The sequence below is a fragment of the Sylvia atricapilla genome, chromosome 10 (genome assembly GCF_009819655.1).
Source record: "Sylvia atricapilla isolate bSylAtr1 chromosome 10, bSylAtr1.pri, whole genome shotgun sequence".
Lineage (NCBI taxonomy): Eukaryota > Metazoa > Chordata > Aves > Passeriformes > Sylviidae > Sylvia > Sylvia atricapilla.
Window position 1 is genome coordinate 14,981,304 of NC_089149.1, and position 26,217 is coordinate 15,007,520.

Below are 26,217 nucleotides of genomic sequence, written 5' to 3' on the forward strand. Positions count from 1 at the left end.
AGTTACTAATAACCGCATACCTGGAAAAAGAAATATAATATATTATGCTTTTTCTCTTAGCAGCCAGTCCACTAGGAGTGCTTGATAGGCATGTGGTGCACCTATCAATACAACTAGCAGAGCCAGATAACAGCCAGGGACTGGCTTGAGGGTGGGAAGCAGGCTGTCCCTGTCACTTGTAATCTTCTCACATCCAGAGGCATCTTAAGGCCTTTCTAAACACATTGATACTGCCTGAAAATCACTGAAAAAAACCCACCCTTTGTTTGTGTTAACAGGATGAGAAAGTGCAAGGCTTCCTGTTATGTGTGTGTGACAGCTACAGATAAGCAGAGACCTCTGGACAGGAAATCCGCCCAACTTCTGCAGTGTGATTTGCCTGAAGCTGAGGAGCCCTTTTTAGATCGAAGCGCCAACAGAATGAGCCAAGGCTGCCCAGAACATGGGGGACACGCTGGAGAAGAGCTCTGAGGAGCCTGAGACCTCTCTGAACAATGAGTGTTCAACGAAAATGGGGGACCTGGTGGAAGTCTCCAGCGGTGAAAAGGTCAAGTTTGACGATACAGGTCTCTCTCTGCTGCTCCAGAATGGCCTTGAGAACCTTCGGCTGGAAAATTCCCTGACGGATGTCATCCTGTGCGTGGACAGCAGGGAATTCTCCTGTCACCGAGTGGTCCTTGCTGCAGCCAGCAATTATTTCAGGTAAGGTTTGGAACAAACAAAACCAATAAACTTATTTTGCTTCTTTGACTCGAACTGTAGGTCTCCAAAGAGTGCAAAATGGGCGCTAAAGATTTGCAGTGAGCCTCTAATTCCTTACATCTTTCAGCTTGTTTTTAAAAGTTGGAGACTTAAATAAGGCAGGTGCCAAGTTGTGGATTTGCTGGAGTTCCGATACCAGCACTCAGAAAGTCATCTGGAGGCATGCAAAGGAAGACAGAATATTGGCAGACAAGTGCATGAGAAAAGGGTGTTTTAACCAAGTATCTTTAGTTACTTGTCTTGTCCCTTTGGGACCTGGGCAAAGAGCAATACCCATTCAGATAGCAGGCTATTTTTATCAAAATAGGAGTGGGTTTCTGGAACTTGCTAATTTTTCCTATTACCATTCTGGGTAAAAATATATATTGCATGAAATCGTTGAGGAGGAAAAAGAAGAAATGTTCCATCTGGAAATCAGTTGCAATGGGGAATATCTCCTTGTAAGCAATTTTGCCACTTCACTGTCTCCCTCTGGTCTGCTTGAATTTTTCATTCTTTCAGTACAACAGATATTCTATCTGAGACCACTGGCCAACTAGAACAAATTTTAGACACACAGAGGAACTTGGTATCAGTTTTGGCACAGATTTTCCATTATCATTTAGACAGCATCATTTAGACCATCACATTTGCATGGCTGGGATTTTTTTCTTTCTTTCTTTTCTGCTAAAGTGGTCAGATGACTGAGCAGCTACAGAGGAAACACAAGAAAAAAGAACTGTGACCACTTGTGACATTAGCAGAAGGCTAATTTTAATGGAGTCTGGTAAGCTTTGCTGATAGTGCCTGGAAGAACAGTTCTGCTTTTCTAATCTAGAATAGACATTGTGTTTGTGAATATTTGGAAACAGAGAGATTTCTACAGAGATTATTCTACAGAGATTATTTCTACAGAGAGACTATATTTATTGCATATGAGAAAATACACAACAAAAAGCAGAGATGCTAGAATACTTCTTACTAGCATTGTGTGCATAATGGACAGCAGACGCACAAATGTAAATCAAAGTCATCATAGTGATACTTTGACAAAAACCCCCATTTCACTCTAAGTAAAGGTGCTGGAATCAGAAGGACTTCCCAGTCAAAACCAGGCAAGACAGTTTTATGACAACAGCTGTTGGCCAGCTTTCCACTGAGCTTTTCCTGAGCTACAGCTGGTCCCTTGGAAGGAGGGGGGTTACCTGGACAGAAGTGATCTCATCCTAAGGCATCTGCACATGTGTTTAGGATCTGCCCCTCTGGGCACTTCTGTTTGGCATGGCTTCCCACAGAAGCCAAGAGATTTGGCTTCCCACAGAGCTGAGATTTATTACCTGTCTGCCAGTGCCTCTTGTCACGACTCCTTGGGTTAGTTTCAGTCACATTTGGCACAGGATGGAAATGTCAAACCTGAAGTTCCTGTGAGTTTGATGGAAAAGTGCAGCTAGGAGAGGAGAGATGCTGGGCTGGCAGCCTTGGTGCTCTGCAGGGCAATGAGCAGGGTGTCCTGGCCAGCCAGCATACACAGTGCCCAGAACAACCACACTGCCCTGCCCTGCTGGGCACAGCCAGCACACAGCTGAGCTCCTGGGAGGGACCCCGAACTGCGTGAGAGGAATAACAAGGGAGAATGGAGGGCTCAGGAAGGGGAAGCTGAGGTTACTGTGAGGAGGGAAAGGAGGACACAAGGCTGCAGGGAACGGAGCTTCTTCACTGGTTCTGCTGCAATCAAGGAGGCTTCATTCAACTTGCCATAACTCTCTAGAAGCTGCATGGCCCCAGAGTAAGAAGGAATTCTTAAATCACGTTGTTCCTGTGAGCACTTTCCATGCTGTTACAGGACTTCTAGCAGCCATGCACGGGAGCAAAGCAAAGGGAGCCAGTGACTCATGGGCTTCATTCCCCTGCAAGTTACACAACCCCCTTCCTGAACGTTGTGTGCCACAGCGCAGACAATCCACAGCAGCTGACTGGAACACAGTTAAACAAAGCTAACCACTCCTAGTCCTCCCTTGCACTGCTGGAGAGTAGATAGACTAATTCTTGTGATGTCCTGCCCCTGTAGACATAAAAACATTAACCCTCCATTTCCCTCCAGGATGGTAACAAAGCAGAGAGGAGAAATACCAGATGACTAAGGTGGAACAGTAGTTCTTTAATCCTGCACTGCCCCAGAGTAGTGGGAGAATGGGGCTGGGAGAGGCTGAAGCTATTTTCCAGAGCTCCAGCCAGCATGGCTGTTTGAAGTCAGGTTCATAATTCCATGCATAAGGATTCCAGTGTGGGAGGATGCTTAAAAGTGCTTCACAAACTGCAACCCCTCATTTATTTTATTGAGATTTCTCTAATTTTTAATTAGAAAAGATCAAGAATTTTGTCTAAAATTACCCATTTTTGGGCATCTAAATTTGGAACTGGGCCCTCACTTCAAATGTGCATTTCTTAGAGTATATGTTGGTTCAAAGGTGCAGTTTAGAATTACATGGGGACAAGAACCAGAGAAACATACAATGGAATTCATCGCCACATCTGAAGGATTTAGAGCCTCCTGAGGATAAGTTCAGAAAGATTCAGAGGCAGCATTTTAATCCCTAGGAGAGAAGCTCATCCTGATCAGCCTGAGTGGTGTCAGGCATTCCCTCTGCCAGCACACAGGGTTGAATGAGAACCTCCCCATCTGAGCAGAAGGAAGGCCACAGGAGCCAGCTCTCCCATGCAGCACTGCCCAACTCATCCCTGCCAAGATCTAGAGCAGAGAACTGGTGGGAGAGCGCCGTGCTCTAGCTGTGTGGTTTCTGCAGCTCACAGCCACGTTACGTGAATCTACACCCCATGAAATTGGGAATGGACGGCAGCTCGAAAAAAATTACACAGATTAGGAGACAGATAGGCCAAAGCCCTCTGACCAGACCCCTGTGCAAAGCCACCAGCAGAATGCTGAGGCTGGTTTCTGAGCAGCCTTGCCCAAGTGTAACACTTGTGTCTCTGACTGACCCCATCAAACGCTCCGGTCCGTGGGACGGAAGTGAGACTCTCACCTCCCCGACAGGGATGGTTCAGCACAAGTCTGGAGTCACCAGTTTAAGAGATGAAAGGAAGAAGAGCAGACAACACCTGCAGCCTCCATGGGCCCGTTTGTCATTCAGATGAAGCATCCGGCACCCGTCAATCCCGCGCCACTGAAGCAGCTGTGCCAGCCTCCCTCTCCAGCTGAAACCCGTTCCCAGGGAGCAGAGGGAGCTGAGGGCTGCTCTTTTCAGATGGCCACACATCCCCTCTTACATCACTTGACAGGGCCAGAGGGAGAGAAGCTAAATGGATCCCAGTCCCGTGGTCACCAAAGTTAAGGAGCATTTGTCTAGATGCCTTTGAAATACTCTGATTTCAGCAGAAGCTGGACTATGAAGTAGAGCAGTGAAGCAATGCCTAATGAGCTGAGCTGAGTGAAAGCTAAAATGAGAATTTTGGCTGAACGACTTTTCTGACAAGTAACTTCTCTGCCCAGATTTCCTGCTCAAAAATTAGGCCTCTCTATCCAGAGGCAGTTTTGCACACTGAGGTAACTAAGGCCTTGCTATAAAATTTCTGCTGAGGTAAGGAACAGGTAGTTCTTAGAGCAAGTAGCAGCTGGTAGCTTCCATCCATTTGCCATTCATCGTGCCTAACTGCTTTGCAATAAAATCTGTTTACATCTTGGTTCCAGTAAGATGTGTCAATCTGACAGCTTAATTCAGGCACTTCTTTAACAAGAAAAGCATGGCCTAAGACTTGGGACCTCCAGCCATTTCCCAGGCTGAGGAAGGTTGCATTGTCCTGTCAACATAGTATATGACTAATAAAGAAGGGCTTGGAATGCAGGGTAAAGAGCGCTCCTAATTACACTTTAGATCTGCACATGTTTTTCACCAATGCAGTTACAAGTGGACTCATGTAATTCTGATCCGTTGAGACAGATTCCAAGTGATGTGACATCTCATTCTCTAAATGTAGTGAACAAGAAGGGGCTGATCAAAATCCTAAGTAAAAGCAAAAAGCTTTGGAAGAAATACTTAAATCTATGAACTGAAAATGCAGAGGAAGATGCGTGTGTTTGTCTTGCAGCTGTCACAATGCAAAATGGATTTAAATAGCCCTCAGAGAATTCCTGATTTATCCCCTACATGAAATACTTGCCTAGTGCCACAGGTGTGTCTGGTGGTCACCTTTCAAATGCAGTATGATCCACCAAAGAAGAGTTGCTATCTACATGTATGAAATCACTGCACTTTATACATAACAGTAGTTCCAATTCATGCAAATCCAATTGCTTCTCTAGCCAAGAGGTACCAACCCTACAATCCCAAAATTAAGCAGAAGAAACACTGGACTCTTAGTTAGAAGAAAATCCATAAGTCATTCATTCTCCCCTGGCCACCATGGGTATTAATGTGGTCAAAGATGTGTTGGGAGCTGAGAAGTGAGGCTGTCAGACAGGTGGACCTGCCTGGCCTCAGGGCTCAGTCCCAGCCATGGAACTTGGCAGCAGCTTGGAAGCAGAGGGGTATTGACCTGCCAAGGGCTATGAAGTGTGCTAACCAAGTCTGGAGAATGCCAGGCCTTAGCAAGCTGCACCTGGACTAGAAACAGACTGAGCAAGAGGCCAGCAGGTGAGACAGCAGCACTGCTCCACAGCACCAGCCCAGACACGGGCACCAGCCCCACTCAGGCAAGGTCCTGGGTGCCTTTTGCTGCCATGGAGCCCCAGGTCTGCTGCAGGCCATCCATCATGTGTGTGTGCCTTATCAAATCCGTGAGCACGGAGGTAGAAGAGCAACAAAGAGATTTTTTTTTCTTTATTTTCAGCAGGAGTAATTGCATAAAATATGAAGCAATCAGAGTATTCTGTGTTGAAATCTAAATAGCCCAGTGTTTTCAGAATGCCTCATCCTGGCTGGAATGCAGTAAAAGATAAATGTCTTTCTTTCCAGGGCTATGTTCTGCAATGATTTAAGAGAGAAATATGAGGAGAAGATCATACTAAAAGGAGTTGATGCAGAAACCATGAATATACTCTTGGACTACACCTACACCAGCAAGATGCTCATCACAAAGCAAAATGTGCAGAAAGTCTTGGAAGCTGCCAGCCTCTTTCAGGTACAGATAACTCAAATGCACTGACCCAATCTCACTGCCCTGGCAACACCATGTCTTACCCTGGTTATCACACTGCAAACTTCTCTGATTTCATGGCTTCTGGAATCCTTTGGCTTCATATTTACTTATGTTAAGGTGAAAATTTGCAGTGGCAGCAACATACTGGAATTTTGCTGTGCTGAGTGTCATGCAAACAGGAAAAGAGCTGCTGCCGCGTGCTGCCTGCCTGGCAGTGCTCCCCAAAATTCAGGTCAGCCTGTGAAGGCCAGAAGGGTTAGTGGGCAGCAGCTGGCATGGCTGGCCAGACCAGGAAGCTACTTTGCCTCTCCATCTCCCCTGCCTTGAGATGGAGGCTTTCCAGCCCAAGTTAGCATCCTCCTTTGTAGCACTTGTGATGAAAAGGGTGTTAGTCATGACCTGGCCCTTGTGGGAGGCCAGAGTTGGGCAGAGTTACTCAGCCTGTGGTCCAGGAGGTATTCACGTGTGCTGTAAACCACCTGTGAGGTCTCCCAAATTGCAGGGTCTGGTACCCTGCTGCAAATTGCTAACAAATTGTACCCCACACAGCCTGCCAAGTGCCAATGTGCCTGTGTGTCCAGTCTTCTCATTAAGGAAGGCAAGAAACACCAAACCCCTGATCATCCTGGTGCATGAGGGAATTCAGATCCCCGAATCTTACCTGGAAATTTGGCTCTGGGGCTCTGGAGCTCTGCTTTCTAGAACACAAGTCCTGTGAGGAGCAGCTGAGGGAGCTGGGGGTGCTCTGTCTGGAGAAAAGGAGGCTCGGGGGGACTTTGTTGATCTCTTCAATTCCCTGCCAGGAGGCTGTGGCCAGGTGGGGTCAGGCTCTTCTCCCAGCTAAAAAGTGACAGGACAAGAGGAAATGATCTCAACTTGTACCAAGGGAGGTTTAGGTTGGATATCACAGAGGTAACTTTAATGTCACCTGGGCCTGCAGTGCAGCTACTCACTGACATTTTCAACACACCAACACTGTCAACTGGCAGCATTCAGTGCCTACGTTTGATTCATTTTCAGGACACTTTTCTGTCTTTTTTTTTTGTTTGTTTTCTTTTGAACCATTTTTCCTTAGGATCAATCCTCACCTTTTTTTTTTTTTTTTTTTCAGGAACTATCAAAACTATAAACTTATGGTTTTTTCATGCATCTTCCCTATTTTCATTAAAATTAATGTTAACGTTGATTCCCAAGGCTGGTGCTTTAAGAAAACCATCAAACTGTTAGAATAATGATAAAATTGTGAGGGTACCATAAATAAGAATAGTAAACTGGAAAAAACTAGACAAACCTAGAACACCAGGAGTGTTTGGCTAAAAACAGAGGTTGTCTTGGATACTATCCAGTTTTATAAGTCCTTAAAGCCTCATTATAAATGTGAGAGTTTGGGCTGAAAATGTGTTTTGTGCAAAAAAAGATTTGGTAGCTGCTAAATCTTTAATAATCCACTATATCAGGCTGACAGAACTAGAGTTCTGCCAGCTTGTCTGTGTTATATATGCTGAAAAACAGAGTGGAAAGAGTAAAATGTTTCATTTGGATGTATCAACAGCTGAAAAGATTATTTCTGCAATTTATTGTAACATTTTTGTTTGATAAATTCTTTCGGATTAGTGACATGTGAGAAATCCAAATTCCAAATAGAATCTTTTTATCTGACTAGCAAGAACTTGTGGCAGTGCCTCTTTTTAACCTTGCAGACTTGGCAAAGAACCAAAGAACAAATACCTTGCACAGTTCTAGATATTGCAGTATAGGTACTCCAATGTCAATTATCTACTTTTCTCTAGAAACTGTTTTTGAAAATGTTTTATGTAATGAATGCCTTCTTTTACTCCCTTCTAGTAAGCTGTGACCAAATGCTATTAAAACTGGCAGCAGGAAGGGGTGGGGGGCTATTTGGAGAGAGCAGTCCCTGCACAGTGGGGAGGCAGGTGAAGGGTTTGGAACAGGGAGCTGCTGAACAGCTAAGCCTCACCCTCAAGTGACCCAGACAAATCTTTTCCACCTAAAGCACGGTTGCAACATGAGTTCAATAGTCACTGCCTCTGTCTGGGCCGGTGGCTGCCCAGCCACTGCCCTCACAAGGTTGGTGCCCACCCTGGATCCCGCCCAGCAGCCTCTGCCACCCACACTGCCCGCAGAGCTGCTCATCCTTCCCCCTCTGGGGAGGGCCAGGATCCAGCTGCTTCCCAGGGCCAAGGCAGGGAGTCCTGCTTCTCTCACCAGGACACAGCAACTACCTCCAGCCCCGTCTGACTGCTCCTTCTGCTCCAGGAACCTCTGTGTTACCCATTCCCTCGGCAGGGTTTGGCCCAGGGACCACATCAGCTGTGGTGGGGGAAGCAAAGAAATGGGGAGAGGGAAACAGGCTGCTGAGTGGATGGAAAAGAAACTGCACTGTCACCAAAGGTTGTGATTCCCACTGCCATAGGAAAGGCTGTGATGGCCACTGCCATGGAAATGGGAAAGGCTGTGATGGCCATTGCCATGGACATGCCAAAGGCTGTGATGGCCACTGCCATGGAAATGGGAAAAGCTGTGATGGCCACTGCCATGGACATGGGAAAAGCCAAAGGCTGTGATGGCCACTGCCATGGAAAAGCCAAAGGCTGTGATGGCCACTGCTGTGGAAATGGCAAAGGCTGTGATGGCCATTGCCATGGAAAAGCCAAAGGCTGTGATGGCCACTGCCATGGAAAAGCCAAAGGCTGTGATGGCCATTGCCATGGACATGCCAAAGGCTGTGATGGCCACTGCCATGGAAATGGGAAAGGCTGTGATGGCCACTGCCATGGACATGGGAAAAGCCAAAGGCTGTGATGGCCACTGCCATGGACATGCCAAAGGCTGTGATGGCCATTGCCATGGACATGCCAAAGGCTGTGATGGCCATTGCCATGGACATGCCAGGCGCAGTGGGAGCAGTGGAGGAGCCGCCCTCTCTCAGCAGCGTGGGGCTGCTCTGCCCTCAGGGCACGGCTGAAGCTCCAGCAGCCTGACTGACCCCCAAAGCACCCTCATCCCTGTGCTAATCCACTTTACAGGAACAGGGCACTCCAAGGGCAATGCAGTTCAATACCTGGCAGCCATCCTGAGGCCCCTGAGCAGGGCAGGGCCAGGCTGGCAGTGCAGGCCACACCTGACAAGAGGGCACCGGTTACTAGCAAAGGCCTTCGGGGCAGCTCCCAGTGGGAGAAGGGCTTGCAGGCTCCGACAGGCTCCACTGCAGCAGAGCAGCCCTGCAAGGGGGCTGTGCCCCTCAGCTGGCTCTGGCCCGGTCCCCCTCGGGCACAGGTGTCACTGCTGGGCCAGACCTGCTGTCCCTGCGGCCACAGCAGGGCCAGATGTGCTGTCCCTGCGGCCACAGAAGAGACAAATGTGCTGTCCCTGCGGCCACAGCAGAGACAAATGTGCTGTCCCTGAGGCCACAGCAGGGCCAGATGTGCTGTCCCTGCAGCCACAGCAGGGCCACCAGCTGCAGGGAGCAGGATTGGGCCCAAAGTGTGCTGCATACAGAGAGGGATATGAATGAGAGACCTTTCCCTCACCCTTCCCCTCTCTTTTGGGGGGCTCTGGCTGCAGACAGGGCTGCTGGCACTGCTTACGCTCGACCATTGAATCAAAGCTGCGACAAGCAAGGACTTACATGGGGAGAACAAATTTTACTGTTCAGAGTGAAGGCCAGCTGGAGTGAAGTAAGCGTATGGGATGTCTCTAGCAAGTGAGGACCTGGATTCAAATGAATGTAAGGAGAAGGACTAACTTATTGAAGAAACTGTTCTCAGGGAGCAGGGCTTTTAAAGTGCCTGCAGTGGCATTAGGAGGGGTGCTCACAGTGGACAATCAGAAAATTCAGAGCTCTGCCAGAATAATGAGAGCAGATGAGGTAGAGGCTCAGGGGTGTCTTCCTTCTGATGCTCTCTTGAGTCATCCACCTGCTCTCCTGGGACGGACTGATGCATACCCAGCAAGTTTTGGGGGAGTTTTGGGGGGAATTTAGTGACTTAACGAAGGCAGTGGCGGGGAGACAGCGCAGCACAGAGATGAGGAGCAGAACCAGGGGAAGTCCTGCCTTGATTTGCTCCCAAGCAGCGCAGGCTCTCTGGTGAAGCCCTCAGCAGGGCCTTTCTCACACCCACACCTCGCAGTTCTGCATTTGCCTGGCCACAAACAGGCACCCAGCGAGGGAGCGGGGCCAGCTGGCCGTGGGACCGGTGTGCACTGCCTGGGACAAAACCCCTGCCGTCACCTCGTTTGTACTGCTCTTAACAAACCATGTATAAATAATTAGAGAACTCTACAGAGGCTCACTGCAGCCTGGGGAGAGAGTTGTTGGGAGAATGTCCTTTTGGGGTCTGTTCTCAGACTCACAGATGACTTGATGAATGACCTTGGCAAACCCCAGGTTTGTTTTTTTTTGTGTGTGTGTGTCTCATTACTGACAACTTTGAATGCTTATGTTTAATAAGCTCAATAAAGCTGATGCTTTACCTGCCTCAGGTCTGAAGCCTACCTGGTGGCAAAGGCCTCTCAGATCCTCAAGGAAATGCCCATGTGAGTTCAAAGTGCTTTGCCCTGTGCTAGCCCTGAGAGCAGGCAAGGTGAATGTGGCAGGTGCCGACGTGTCACCACAGGCCACTGACATATTTTTATCGCAATGGCAGCAGCACATTCTGAGACCTCACATAGCCTCGTTCATCAGCCAGTTGCATTTCTCTAAACTTTTGACCACAGCTAAATGTAAAACAGGAACCAGTCTGTACACAGCGTCTGCGATCATTCGGCTCTGATAAACAGTCTAAATATGTCAACATGACACCCATGGGTCTGGAAGATTCTACCCTAATTACTGAAACAAATCTACATACTACAGTCTTTAAAAAAAATGTTTCGCTTCCTCTTTGCCCCTCAATTAATGTTGTGCAACTTTCCCCGGTGAGAAGACATGAGTTAAAATGGTTTGCTCGCTGACACTCAGTGAAAAAACAACCCAAAAAGCACAATGGAAATGCACAAGATTAGCTCTGACCCATCTTTATTGCACTGTTCAGTGGCAATATTTGTTCCTGAAATACAGAGGTGACAGGAGTGACATCCATTAGGATGAAGCACTGTAACTGATCAGTTCTACCCAAAACTGGTCCTCAATTCCTAAATGATCATCAGCAATCCAGCTCAGACCATAGTTTTTAGAAATACCCCGCAGACACCTGTGGCCCAGAATATGTGCATTTGGGACCCTCAGCTGGGGTTATTTTGCTGAGGAAATTTAGGAGAGTGATTGTGATGCCTTATTGAATGCAAACACAGCCAGTTCTCTGATTAAGGAGACTCTATACGTAAAATGCATATCAATATTTTTTTTCAGCCAATGGTGATGACAAAGGTCACTAGACCCTCTGAAGGCTTTCCCCACAGCAGACTCTTGCCAGAACACCCAGTCAGTCAGGAAGCTTGAAAGAATTGCTGATGGCCAATCTCTTCCTGCCACTCACCCCAGTCCTAGGACTACTGCTGCCCGTTCCTTCTGGGGCAGCACACTGCTCCAAACCTCCCAGAGCTCAGCACTCATTTCCCACCACTCTCACCTGGCCTCAGATACCCCAAATCAGATACATTTGGGGTTTGGATGGTGGGAGCATAAAAGCAGACAGTGAAGCCACCTTCACTCTAAAACCAGACTGTTCTAGCTGGTCTGAGCTGACATGCAAGATGAAGCAGGGGAAGCAAATCGGAGGCCTGGGGTCTTTATCTGTGCTTTGTAACTCCATGACTGCCAGTGCTTTGAGATATCATGGAGGAAAAGGGAAAAGTAGGAAATCCTTTTGTGAAACAAATAAAAACCAAGTCACAGGTCTTTTGCATGCTGCAAGAGGGGAAAGGAACAATTGGATGCAAAGGGAGTAAAAACAGTGGGAGGCAGAAACTCTCATTTCAGCCTGCAGCTCTTAGATGATACCTGTGCTCAGATGATCTAATTCTAGTCTCCCCCAGCTCTTTGCTGTATTGGGCATGGCTGGCTGCTCCATAGCCCTCCTGTGGTAGGTGCACAGTAACCCCTCTGTGCTCACACAGGCTTTTTCTGCCCACAGTTCCTGCGCATGGTGGATGCCTGTGCCAGTTTCCTCACCGAAGCGCTCCAGCCGGAGAACTGCGTTGGCATCCTGAGGCTGGCTGACGCCCACTCCCTGCACAGCCTCAAACAGCAGGTGCAGAACTACATTATCCACAACTTCACGCAGGTGCTGAACTATGAGGAGTTCCTGGAGCTGCCGGCAGACATCCTGTGCAGCACGCTCAGGAGTGATGAGCTCTATGTCACGGAGGAGGCCCAGGTGTTCGAGACCGTGATGAACTGGGTCCGGTACAAGGAGTCAGAGAGGTTTTCTCTGCTGCCCTACGTGCTGGAGAACGTCCGGCTGCCCCTCTTGGACCCTTGGTATTTTGTAGAGACTGTTGAAGCTGATCAACTCATTAGACAGTGTCCAGATGTCTTTCCTTTGCTCCAAGAAGCAAGAATGTACCATCTGTCAGGCAATGAGGTGAGTAAAACAGGAAGGTATTAGGCACTCTTTGTAAAAATGTCTCATGCTTCAGCTCAAAAATCGACTTGAAATGAGCAGTGCCATGGGGCAGAAGAAGGTAATCACACTGAATTTTCACTAACTGCTGCCACTGAAGAGGCAAAATTTATGAATCCATCCTGCTGTCTTACAGAGTTCAGAAGTTTTTGGTGGGTTGTTTTAAAACAGAGTGCATTGCTTCGTGTTTAAGAACATCTGAGTTTGGCCCTTCATACACACCCTTGCTAGATGAAGACCTCGGGTAGCTTCCATAGTAAAAAGGCAAATGGTGTTAACCCTGACACCTCACCCGCTCAGCTATTACTTCAGGCCTAAGAAAAGAGGAATAATTTCCCACCAAACTGTGCAACAATCTGTAATGACTCTCTCAAATGTTACTTATGGGGGGAAATGTTTCCTAAAGGAAATATTCTTCCTCCTGTGAAGAAGACCGTCTCTCTCCAGAGGGGAGGACTGCTCATCTGCCATTTGCAGAGGTCCCTGTGCCCAAAGAGACAGATTAATCCTGACATCCAGTCGAGCCCTGTCCTGCCTGCTCAGTGCGGGCTGTGGTGGGTCTCTGGTTCTTCCACTGCCCTTTGGAAAGTTGGGCATCAGTCAAAACTTGGGGGAGAGCGAGCAAGAGCTCGCATTTCACAACAGGAGCAAAGGACGTGAGGAGACGTGTCCCTCCTCAGTCAGGGTCAGCGGAGGGCAGGAGGGTGCTGTGGGCCCATCACTCACATGTGTCACCTCTGTCACCAAGGGGGCACTGGTGGCTGTCCCAAAGGCTCTGTGCCCCAAGGCAGCGCAGTGGGAGCTCCAGGGGTCCCTCTGAGCAGCGCTGTCAGGGACATTCAGACAGAGAACGGAGCTCTGAACACACTGAACACATAGCACATCACCTCCAAAGGGCCAGCAGCAGCAGGAGGCAGCGCTGCCAGCTCTCCTGCCCGGGGCCAGCCCCGCACACAGGTTACACACAGCCCTGCAGGCTGCCGAGTTCCCGCACTCAGGTCTGTAATAATGTGCCCAATGGTTTTCTGCACAGAGTCAAAACGCACGGGTCATGTCTGTGTAGATAATGTTGTTTTTTTTTAGTACAGATAAATTATAGTGATTTATGGGAACGTGTTAAAAGCAGAAGAGAAGTAAAAGTTTAAGCAAGTGGCCTCCTGACACAGCACTTAACCTGTGGGTCTTGTTTGCAAGCGTTTCCTCCGCACAGAACACGGGTTTCCAGGCAGCCCTTGCATTCTTTGCTCCTGGTGAACATCTACCTGGCAAGAGACCTTTCCCAGGTCCCTGAAACAAAGGCCTGGTCCATAAACTGAGCCAACATGCAGTAAATTAGAGCTAAGCACATTTCAGAGCCTGGTGCTGACTTTAAGTAAATCTTCTAATTTTGGCTTGACATACGAGCTTATACACAAAGAAACAAATAAAAACCACCCCCCCACAGCTGAGAGCTGTTATTGTTCTGACACTAACATATCTTTTCAGGACAAATAATGAGAGCACTTATTTTCATCCAGCACTAACTGCAGTCTTGCTTTCTCCAAGCTCCCCAAGGCATATACAAACCTTGGGGTCCCCCTACCTTGCCCTCACTTTGTCAGCCCAAATAAAACCTGTCCTTTTCAGCTGCCTGACATGCACCCAGCCTTGTCACTCCTGCTCATCTGCATGGCTCTTGGTGCCATCCTGGTAATTCCTAAAAGGATCTGAAAGGATCCCAGTCGGTAGGCAAAAGCAACTAAGTCCGGAGTTGGAAAAATCCTGCTGAAAGGGACACAGCAACTTCTACTGAATACTTCAAGGATGCTTTTCAGGCTTTCAGCTTAGAAAGCTTTGGCTAATTGGTTCAGTTGCTGTAAGCCTGCTGTGATTTGAAAAGCAGGTAATCAAAAAGAAGGTCCCCTGGCCTTTCTGTAATTGCAGGTGTAAGTGCCCTGTGTACTCACTCTGTCTCACTTGCATTTAGATTATTACAGAAAGAACCAAGCCCAGGATGCACGAGTTCCAGTCTGAGGTGTTTATGATCATAGGGGGCTGTACAAAAGATGAGAAGTTTGTGTCAGAAGTGACTTGCCTGGATCCTTTGAGGCGAAGCCGTCTGGAAGTAGCAAAGTTACCAATCACAGAGCAGGAGCCGGAGAATGAGAATAAAAAATGGGTGGAATTTGCATGCATTACTCTAAAAAATGAAGTCTACATATCGGGTAAGGAAAAGACATCGATGGGGAATGCAAGAGGGGAGCAAAGGGTTCTCACAGTTATTTCCAGCTTTTATCAAGACCATGCTTGAGGCAGCTTTAGAAAAATCAAGCAGTACAGGATTTTAATGCTTTGGCTTTGGACACGCTCCAGAGAGCAGTGGATGTGTAAGGACACTGCCTAGCTCTGATTTGAGCACAGGATTCCTTTTCAAACAGTACTTGTAATGGGTACTTGTGTGCAGCACCCTAAACAGTGACCAAGGTCACAGAAGGGTTCTTGGGAACATTTTACCAAACATAAAATGACAATTTGCTTCAGCATCTTCTCATGGCAAGTCCATTGGAAGCTCCACATGCATAAGCAAAATGCTGCCAGAATCTGAGTAATTCTGCAAAAGTCAGTCAAGAACCTGCAGGGAACTGTCACTGATGTTTGGCTGCCCCCTGAAAGCTGCCATCACAGAGGGCTCTAGAAGTGCCCACCCCCCATTATTAACATGGCAGTATAAACTGCCAAAGCCAGATGAAATCCCATGGTCCAGACACCCAGTGTGGGCCTGAACAGCTTCAGGAGGTGTATTCACCTTCCCACACAAATACAGTTGAGCTCCACACAGGGATTTGATCTCAGAGCTACAGATATTTTACTCTGACAATCAAAATGTTAAAATCAAGCTTGTTAGCCAGTTTGACAGCTGCTTTTGATGACCTGTCAAAAACCAAGTTTGATGATCTTGTTTTGCTTCCAGAGGAAAAATGACAGCAAATTTTCATCACTGTGGCATTACAAACCATGATACAGAGCAGGGCCATCATAGGTAGAATACTTCCTTTCTGCAAAACTAGTCACCAAATTCTATACCCCATTAAAAGAGAAGAGTAGAAAGGAGGAGAGTAGGCCAAATTATGAATGCTTGGCTAAGTGTGAGTAGTGGTCCACTGCCTTTATTCAAGTATCTTCCCTTGCATTCTTTCTTTTGGGAATCCACATATTTTTGAGACTTCATTCCAATTTAACACCTATTAAAGCTTTATCCTGGGATAAGAATTAGATTACTCTTCCCATAACTACAAAAAAAGAAAGTTTTTCCTTTCATTCCACCATAGAGAGTTTCTGGCATTAGTCCCTCTAAGGCAGCTGTAGAGAGGAACCTAAGTCAAACATTCCAACTAGAGAATATTCCCCTCACCTTCACAGCCTGGATTTGAGAGGTCTTTTTTCCATTTGCTATCAATTTGTTACCCTTCCCTCTTTTTCAAGGCTTTTTTGCATTCTTGTATTCCTGACATCTTTTCCAATATCTCTTCTCCACTTTTATTTGTTGTTCTGTCCAGGCTACCTCCAGGCCAGGCTAACACATTCCCTGCTGTGGTGAGTCTAAGCTGCCTTTCCCTTGACTTCTGTTCTCACAGCTTCTCTTTCTTCCTTCTCTGCTTACTCTCACACCTCTGAGTCCCTCTCTCCATTCTCTCTTTGCCTTTCACCTTTTTACCTACCCTTTGCATACAAATAAAAGGCTGAGCAGACCAAAGCCATTACCGTGTTTTTCTCAGCTAAACCAATTATTCGTGTCTCAATCCTGATTGAACACCTGCTTCCTGCTGCATGTGCTTCTACTTTTGTTTTCTTTCTTTAGCTCTTGCAATTTGCTTCTTCTCTAATCTTTTTATTTTTTCCTAACTTGATCTCCCCTTCCATGTGCTCATTTCCCTCTGTGTCTTGGTACAGTCTGGAGTTTTCCCTGCTCCTTTAGCATCTGAAAAATAAGAAAGTCCTTTGCACAAGATTATGACTACTGCTAGATCATGATTTCCCCAAAACATTTTAAATGCCTTGACTGGATGGCCTGAAACACTACATCTGTAGCATAACTAAAAATAACATGAAGTATCATTCACCATTCTTTTGTTGTTTTTACTAATTTAGTACAATTTATCTTCAAATTAGAAAGAATTGTTGTCCAGAGGAAAAACAGAAACTAAATAAACCTCCAATCCTCTCAAAAATCTCTCCCTGATGTGCAGCAAATTCACCCACTGGCCCGGCTCAAGCTGCTACATGAGTTTCAGCCTGTGGAGGAAAGCACAAGTCCATGTCAAAGGGAAATTTCAAGGGAGAGTAAGGGGAACACCTGCAGCCTCTCAGCACCATTGTAGCCATGAATGCTGCATTCAGGCCCTTTGGCCGCTTCAGCTATTTGAGTGCAAATAAAATTCAACACATACATGTGAAAAATACTGGGACAAAAGCATTACAAACGACTCTTTCTAGCATGCTAATTATCTCCCATTCAATCTGCTATTTGGCCCAGAGATAGGCTCCATCAGTTTGCAGTGATCCGTCTGCAGTCCAGAATACCAATGAAGGCAGACACTTTCTCAATGGAATATGAATTCTCTTTTCAGTGTATTCACCAGTGAAGCAAATGTTTAATCGGGTTGCAGATGACGGAATAAGCTACTCAGTCTATAAATGTGGTTTCAGGCTTAACTAGATCCCTTTGTATTACAGTTACACCAGAAACTGTAGACAAACAACAGCTCTTGTTTAAAACACTGCTCTCTGCTTTAGCACAAGCAAAGATCCACTTGCAGCTCAGCTCTAGAATGAGTTTGCAGGGTTCAGTTTTGATCCTCAAGCTGTAAATATGAAGCATACCCTAATCTGTAGAGAAAGAGACCAGAAGGAGAGGCATGAAAAGGAGATCCCAGCCATCTGGTCCCAGGGTTAAATAGTGAAACTTCCAAGTCCTGCAGGACTATTGCTGGTAGGAGTTCAGTCAGGTCTTTTGCTTTATGACACAAAGCACAGGGCTGGCTGGAGCTGCCCTGCACAACCTGGCACTTCTCCAGTGCAGGCCTCTCTTCAAGGGGTTTGGCACCTGAGCTGCAGCATCCTCCACTATCTCAGTTAAATCATATTTGTTTATTTGTCCCTTTGCAGCAGTTCTGCAGAGCCCTGGTGTTGCACAAAGATCTCCTGCATGTCACCCTGCTGTGTGGCTGGTCATGCACTCAGCATTGAAATGAAAGTGGTTGTGGTCTGGTAAAGCTGGGAACAGTGATTTATCTTCACTGAATATTTGGCTGTAGAAATTGTTCACTTTCCTTCACTGTGAAGTAAACTAAATGCTGAAATTTTCTTCTGTTGTAACAGGACCACTTAACAATCAGTAATAATGATTTACTTTTCACTGTGTGAGAGAACACACTTAAATTTAAACATATTGGAGTTTTTAAGTAGATACAGGCTGTGCTATCATATTTACACATGTCATGTACACTACAGGTGGCAAAGAAACAAAGCATGACGTCTGGAAATACAACGCCTCCATCAACAAATGGATACAAATTGAGTATCTCAATATTGGGCGCTGGAGACATAAAATGGCAGTGCTGGGTGGCAAAGTCTATGTCATTGGGGGGTTTGATGGCATGCAGAGAATCAACAGCATGGAAGCCTATGATCCCTTTCATAACTGCTGGTCAGAGGTAAGAGGCTGCATCACGTAATGTTTTAATCATTTGGAACATTTTAATTAGAAAATCTTAGGGCTTGGGTTCATAAAAATGATCTTGTATAATTCTTTTAAGTATTTCTGGTCTTTAAAAACCCTAAATAATTTTTTTCTATAGAAATGCATATCCTTTAGAAGGTAAAAATACCTGGATTTCCAGCCAGTCAATTCCTGTAAGACATCTAATGCCTAACTTTCTTTTTCTTAGTTGGCTTTTAAAGCTGGTAGTCCATAAATCAAGGAGTAAGACCATAATATACATGAGCCAGATCACAGGCTGAAAACTACTGCTCTGACACATTTTATATGTATATAAAACGTACCTATCAAGCTGTGCATTGTATATGGTATAGGTTATGCACTTAAGTTGAAAGTACAGGTTTGAAGGTAAACAGAATACTCATTGTACTTGAAGCAATGAGAAGAGAGAATTAGGCAACCAATTAATCCATGGCAGTAATGAGATTAGGCATCGTAGCAGCAGATACAACTCATTGTCTCTGGATTATACAAAGCAATGTGGATGACTCTAACGATCAGCTGCAAGTAGAAAGATCAGTATGAACAAATTTCTTGCGGTTTTTTGTATGTAAGTATGTAAAGGAGATTTTTTGCCTTTCTGACATTTCCTAGCTTTTGAATTACTGATAAAGTAATTTTAATTTCAGCAGTTGAACAGAGCATGTTTTTATTAAGGGTTTGTGCAGTCTTAAGAAAAAGCTGAAGCATACTTCCCCTTTATCCTTAGAAACATCATCTTCTGAACCCTGCTTAAAAAGGAACACCTGATTCAGAACTAAAAATTCTGCAGGCTCCCTCCCCACAGGCATCAGTCTGACTGCTTCTCATGGTTACTAATGATTCCTCTTGGTCCCCAGGCTGCTCCCCTGATGGTCAACGTGAGCTCCTTTGCAGCAGCCAGCTACAAGAAGAGGCTGTATGTGATTGGGGGTGGCCCCAACGGGAAGCTGGCCACGGACAAGACGCAGTGCTACGACCCCGCCACCAACGCCTGGAGCCTCAGGGCTGCCATGCCCGTGGAGGCCAAGTGCATCAACGCTGCCAGCTTCAGGGACCACATCTATGTGGTGGGTGAGTGAAGCAGCAGTGGCTCTCCTTGGCTGCGCCCAGCAGGGCTGGTGCCCGTGCTTCTGTGTTAGCTTTACCCACACGCCCCATGGAGTGTCATCAGAGGGTCAGAGGGCTCTTCCCCTTGAGCTTAGCCAGGGCTGGGAATCCAGTGTGTTCACAAACATGGGAAGGGTCACCAAATCCCTGTCAGTGTGGTAGCTATCTTGGAAAGCTGGAGCTAGCCCAGAGACAGCTTAAAGCCATCCAAAGATGTGTTCATGGTGGCAGGGGCATGATCTCATGGCTACATCATGTCCCCACTCCTCTCCAGGGACATTACACAACAGGATTTTTGCAGGGATAAGAGTACTGGGAGCAGGTCAGAGGAGAAGAGCCACTGAGACACAAGGACCCAGAGCTCTTCACTAGATTGCACTTGAGGTTGATCCAGTCAGTTGCCAGAACTGGAAGAAAAAATGGAAGAACAAGATTTTGATGGTGGTCAGCTTAACTATGGGGGTAGGAGAGAGCCTGCACACATCTCCAGAAGGTACCAGGAAAACCAGAAGTAAAGAACATTTGTTTCCAAAACAGTAGCTCTGAAAACTCCCTCCCTCTCTCGGCCTTGGTGCAGGGAATTTCCCACTTGCAATGTAATCGATCTGGTGCTGAGAGCTGGCATAGAGCTGGAGCATTCACCAAATAATTAATGGTGCTCTGGAGGGAGATTTACAATCTGCATGTGCACACACACACACACACATACACACCCCTTTTGTGTACATAAATACCTCATACATGTCCTCAGCACTGGAGTTGACCTCACCCTGTTTGTACAGGATGACAGACAGAGAAGGCACATGACTTATGGGCTAGCTGATATAGCTCCTGATAGAGTGGACATGATACTCCAGTCACATTCATTCAGCATCTTTCAGTGAGCAACATCCACTAATAAATCTCTTGTTTATCTATCTGAGAAATATATCTTCTCCAGTTGGATAGAAATCAGCCCTATCTGTAGTTTGAAAGATAAAAGAGTATTTGGTCACTGCTACCAAAGCAATCAAAATACCCAGTCTGATGAATTGCCAACTGCCAGCTGAATCACTACAGCTAACAATGTCTGTTTTCAGTCTGTTCCAATTGAGTCACCTCTGAATGACTTGACCACCCCTCAGGTGCTGCACTAGTGTTGTCACACACTATTGTACAAACACTCAGCATCTATTATAAGTACCACAGATAAATGCTCCCTTTGCCAGCAGGACAACAAAAGAAGCTCCACTTCAGCTTCTTTATGTTGAGGGTGGCAGAGCACTGGAGCAGCTGCCCAGTGAGGCTGTGGAATCTCCCTCTCTGGAGACATTCCAAACCCACCTGGATGCATTCCAGTGTAACCTGTTCCAGGTGACCCTGCCTTGGCAGAGGGGTTGGACTGGACATTATCTCCAGAGGTCTCTTCCAACCCCAACAATTCTGTGATTCTGTACAGCTACTGCAGAAGACACATTCAGTGCCTGCAAATGTCACAATAAGAACCATTTAGCTCTTGGGGGTATATTTTCATAGCCTTTCTTGAGAATTGAGGTACTGACCATTTTTTCAAGTGAAAAGGACACTGCAAGATTGAAAAGGTGCACTAAAAGCTTCATTAATAACTTCGGTTTTAGGAAACAGAGAAACTGAAGGGCACTGTGTTTAACAAATCCATAGAAAGATCATTGATTCACTCTGACAAACTCTAAACGAGGAAGGGTTTTTGAAAGCAGTCTGCTCCAGGAAGAAGGAGGTTTGATGGACAAGGTTAGAGGAGTGAGTGGGAAAATCCTGTACCCATTTCTAACAGTGACGGTTTACCACAGCTGGTCCTTCACGATCTAAGCTCTTTTAAACAAAACAGTATTTTTTCTGAAGCTGTGTCCTTAGCTGGGGCAGCAGATACGAGAAAGATCTCTTGCTAGGTGCACTGTGGTCACACTGAAGGATCACAGCAGTTTGTTCTGGCCCTAAATTCCACAGCCTTATGAACAATAAGTGGCCTTCTGCAGATCAGGCTTTCAAAACAATCAAGTATCCTGTGACCTTGTTTTTTTCTTGGCTTTGGGGCAGGAACCTATTCTTATGAATGTCAGGAACAGAGTTTTGTCGAAGCGAATGGTTTAATTAAAATCCCTTGCAGGAATGGCCAGTGCAAACCAATATCCATTTCCTTCCCAGGTGGGGCAATGAAAGCTCTCTACTCCTACAGCCCCCAGGAGGACACTTGGTGCCTGGTGACCCAGTTCACCCACGAGCGAGCCAGCTGTGGCATTTCTCCTTGCAACAACAAGCTGTTTATCACCGGCGGCCGGGATGAGAAGAACGAAGTCATTGCAACAGTGCTCTGCTGGGACCCTGAAACCCAGAAGCTGACGGAGGAGTGTGTGCTGCCTCGGGGGGTGTCTCACCACGGCAGCGTTACCCTGCGCAAATCTTACACCCCCATCCGTAAGGTGGTGCCCGGGGCAGTTTCTGTGTGACCCAAAAGGAGCCTCGACACAGGCTGCAGAGGATGGCTTCTAGCATCAGGGAGCAGCGAAATACCCCCGCAGCTCCTCTGGAGGGTATCTGTATATATGTGCTCATCCTCGTGTTCCCTCTGTACATTATATCCTTAAATTATCTGAATCCTTCCCTCCACGCAAGAACAAAGGGATCAGCTGTAGTTTACTCCTGCCAACACAATACCTCGGAATCAGAGAAATCCTCTACAAAGAAATGTAGGTGGGAAATTTACTTCCCAGCTATACCTGCCCTGGAATGTGCTTGAACTGGCTCGGTCTGGTCCCAGAGTTTGGTCAACTATTTATTAAATTGGATTTGCAATACCTACTAGTGAAAAAAGAGAAGTTGCTTTTGGAATGAAATATTTTTAACTTTGGTGGAACATAATGTTGTGTCTTCCAAAGCTGTGCTTTTTCCTTCCCCCAGTGTTTGGCACATTAGATTAAGTTTGAACGTGTTTGTTTTGTTTGTTTGAAGATACTTTGTTGGTTTTTCAGTTCTGCGTGACCAAACCCAATCCATCTCAGTTTGCAAACCTCGCCGTCATTCCCAAGAAAGAGACTGCGCAGGCTGCAGATGTAAATGAACGCTAATTTGTTTCCACTGACCATTCACTGCGGCTGTTTTCTAAATAAACCAGAGCAAAAGGTGGTTTCCCTTCCCTTTGTTGTGCGGTTGCTGTGCCTGGAAGGGCTGCTGCTCTCCTCTGCGGCGGGCTCCATCCCCGCCTCCAGCCCCTGGGTGGCACTGCGCTCCCAGCCTTTCTCCATCGCCCTTCGCTTCTCGGAACGCCAGCGGACAAAACCCTCTGCGGGAGAGAAAACCACTTCCAGGGACTGTTCCCGGCCTGTTCCTGAGGCTGTCACATGCTGTACCACAAGGGGCAAATGGTCAGCAGGCCAGGAGAGCCCCGGTCTCAAGTCACAGCATCTGGGTCAGTTGTAGGGAAGGAAAAACAAACACTGAAGAGGTCACGCCCGGGACGCCTTGGGACACTCTTGGCCGAGGACTGGGAACATATTCCCGGCCCTCCTCCCCTGCCTAGTTGCTGGAAAGAGCCAACTCGCTGTTAAATCAAGACAGAAAATAAAGTGCAAAACAAATCTCTCCAAGCGGAGAGCAGCGACTCCTTCCAGCCTTCCCCCTCTCCGGAATGTCTCCTGTTGCCTTATACAGTATTAAAAATAATATTTCTGTCCTGTTAGGCTGAGGAAAAATATCCGGGTTCCTGAGTTTCAGCACACTAAGGCCAAGGAGCTCAGTGCTGGCAGGGGCTGCAGGCAGTGCTGGGGCAGGCTGGGCAGGGCAGACACAGCTGTGGGGTGAGAATGCCCTCCAACAGGTCCCCACTGCATCCTTCCCTCAGAAAGACTGCAAGAAGTCCTCTTCTGCAATTTGCCCCATGTCTTGAACTCATCTCTGTAATTTCAGCCAATCCCCACGTTTTCTCAGTCTAATTTTCCCACTGGCTTTCCATTTTCAACTATTTTTTAATTGCTCCTCTTCCCTCTTTACATTCCCGTCATTCTGCAGGGTCAGCACTTCTCACACTTCCATGCTGGCCCACGCTCTCCCATCCCACTCTGCTTTTCAGAGGCCACGAAGAAATACCCTCCAGACAGAGTATTTTATTTCAAAGGGTTGTTGTGAACGACAGTTACCACCTTTGGCTTGGTTGGTAGCACTGGCTGGTCTAGAGGGACAGAGAAGGTGCATGAATTTGGGGGGTCTGCCTTTCCTCTTGAGCTGCATTTCTCTATCCTTATCCGTTGGGAAAAACTAATTATAGCAGCTGCTGAAGCTGATTAGCTCTTTCTAGTGGGAATAATCTTAAAAACCAGCAGCCCTCAGGAAATGGTTGCTGATTTTCTCTCTGTAATGTCTGTAGCAAAGACTTGCGTTTCTTTTTCTTGAGAATGATAAGCCACTGAATTAGCAAAAAATTTGTTTAAATAAACTTCCTAATACAAATTCTTAACTCCCCATCTCAAAGGCAGAAAACAGCCTCTTGTCTGTGCTAAGGTGGTTTCCTAGTCACATGTGCACGCCTTGGGCAATCATAAGCCAAAACAGACCTCCCTGACAAACAGGAGACAGCACAACCACAGCCTCAGCTTGGCTCCTTTCCCTCTCCTAACTCATGGATCTCTCACAAATTCTGACATTTTAATAGCAGTGCGTGAAGAGCTGTGGCCATTTGCCTCTCTGCTCTTTGTTCCTTCTGGCTTCATGTTGCAATCTGAAGAACTTGAAGTATATTGAAAAACAAAAACATTCAAATCAGTAGTTTTACGCAGGCACCAAAAATCACAAGGCTTGTGGGAAAAAAAAAAAAAAAAAAAAAAAAAAGAGAGCAAGAACCAGCCGTGCTGGGCACTCATTTGTCAGCAGTGAGTTGGGGGTGGAGACAGCAGACAACAGAAATCAAGTTTCAAAACCTTGCAATTAATTTCCTTTTGCTATCACAGGCTCTTTCTCTTGGGCCGTGTGTATCCCCCTCTGGCAGGGAATGACCACAACCACAGTTTCTGCCCGAGGAACACAGAGTGTCTGGGTGTACAAAACAGTGACCAGCCAAGCACAGAGCTCACTGTCCCTGCAGGAGCTGTCTGGGGGCAGCTGGTGCTGCTCCCCAGCACTGACACAGCCCCAGAGCGACCAGGTAAGTGCCACTTTCCTTCTGCTCTGCTCCTGTGTTACACTTCCAGGAGAAAATGACACAGCCAACTGATGGAGCAGAGATAGACACTCCAATAGTAATTACTAAAACGGCAGGAGGTTAATTAGTTTTACTGAATAATTACTCAAATGCTTGCAATGAACTGTGCCTCAAATCCGAAGCTGTGTGCTTGTTTACCTGCATGGAGCTCCTCTGTATCTCCTGATAGTGGAACTGATCTCCAGACCCATCTCTGATGTCATTATGTCTGCAGTGATGTATGGCACTGCCCCAGCCCCTGGAATGCAGCTCTGACTCCCTTCAGTCTGCAGGTTACAGACAACAAACTGCACTTGAACCCAGCTGGGAGAGGGAAGAGAGCAGAGGTAAACGTTGTGACAGTACTGGCACAAGAAAAGAGGGGAAAAACTGACCAGGAATATATTTAGGCTATAAATTAGAATACCTTTAGTGATTCATGCTATTGCGATTCATTAAAGGATTACTGCCCCCAGCTGCCAAATCACATGTTAAAGCCAACTGCTCTCCATTTCACTTCAAATTAAAATGCAGGACAGCCACAATGACGTCCAAGAAGTTCACTTATGTGACCTGGGAGGGGTCGATTACTGGGCTCTGGTAAACAGTCTCAGTCTGAATTTCCACAGCTTATGTGGAGACATCCTTACAAGGCTGGTGATCACTACACCCATGAGGTTCTGGAAAATGCAGAAGCCTAACATTCTTTGAGGCAAAACTCACGACATTTATGAAAAACACTATAGGAACCTAGTACTTGTGATGTTGCCCTGGTGAGCCCTTTGATCCTATTCAGATAGACTGGGGAAATCCCAAAGGCAAATGGTTCAGGCCCACGGTGTGTTTCTTGTGTGCAGGCTATAACCTGCTGCTTTTGTACCCAACAGCACAGGAATATTCCACGGGAAGATGTTTACAAGCAGTCACTTAAGAAAAATGTACCTATCTAATGGTAAACTTTAAAGAGAATTAATATCAGCTTGCAATGATCTTTCTTAGAAGAGCACCTCCACAGAGCAGTGTTTTGTTTGCCTGGGCTTTGTGATGTCACTGTGGACAGGCTTTATACGTGCATAAACTTGCCACAGTCACTGATTCGTGTGCTCTGTCTGTCAGCATCCCTCTTTATCTTACCAAACTTCTTGTTCCATCAAAATGCATCCAGGAGATGTTGTAGGTAAGAGAGAGCTACAGAACTGGCAACAGAATCCTGTCCAGATGATACCTTCATAATTGTCAGAGGTCAGCAGGAAGACCACGTGCTGTTAACCTGCTGTTACACAGTCACCTATGGCTCCATATAGAATTACACAGTTGTCTATTTACACAGTTATCTTTACTACTTGTCATGAAAATTTCCAATAGAGGCAAACATGAACGCACCTTGCATGGACAAAACAACCTGTAAGTCATCAGCATCTTTGTCATTGGGCACTGGCATAAAAATTTGGCCCAGGATATGAAAGCCTGGGGATTCACAAGTATCTCTTCCATTCTTGATCTTCCCACGTGCCAAAGGGGTTCAGCAGAAAGAACCTGATCCAGTACACAGACATTTCCCCATCCTTCCTATGTGTTATGGAAGAACCTCTGTTACAGGTGGAATATAAAGTACACAAACAAAGCTTCTGTGGCAGATGTCCCTGGTACATTCATCTTTGAGAAAAATAAAAGCAGCCAGTAAAAAGCAACTTCTAGATCCT

The 26,217-nt window shown here is 46.5% G+C and overlaps 1 protein-coding gene across 2 annotated transcripts; it reads left to right on the plus strand.

Moving 5' to 3' along the window:
* The first annotated feature begins 289 nt into the window (after positions 1-289).
* Positions 290-22,478, plus strand: KLHL6 (kelch like family member 6). 2 transcript variants are annotated; one of them, XM_066326032.1, is made up of 7 exons: positions 290-702; positions 5,712-5,877; positions 11,991-12,440; positions 14,446-14,683; positions 17,970-18,172; positions 19,077-19,290; positions 21,490-22,478. In XM_066326032.1, the coding sequence occupies exons 1-7, from the start codon at positions 443-445 to the stop codon at positions 21,789-21,791; spliced, it is 1,833 nt and encodes a 610-aa protein (XP_066182129.1). In that variant the 5' UTR covers positions 290-442; the 3' UTR covers positions 21,792-22,478. The 2 variants fall into 2 exon arrangements, with proteins under 2 accessions (XP_066182129.1, XP_066182131.1); XM_066326034.1 differs by having other exon boundaries at positions 19,077-19,286; positions 21,490-21,600.
* Positions 22,479-26,217: the final 3,739 nt, after the last annotated feature.

Excerpts from the sequence above, each read along its gene's own strand:
- KLHL6 (XM_066326032.1), top strand. The coding sequence starts at position 443 with ATGGGGGACACGCTGGAGAAGAGCTCTGAGGAGCCTGAGACCTCTCTG. Across the intron at positions 703-5,711 it reads GCAGCCAGCAATTATTTCAG|GGCTATGTTCTGCAATGATT; the intron begins GTAAGGTTTGGA and ends CTTTCTTTCCAG. Across the intron at positions 18,173-19,076 it reads TTCATAACTGCTGGTCAGAG|GCTGCTCCCCTGATGGTCAA; the intron begins GTAAGAGGCTGC and ends CTTGGTCCCCAG.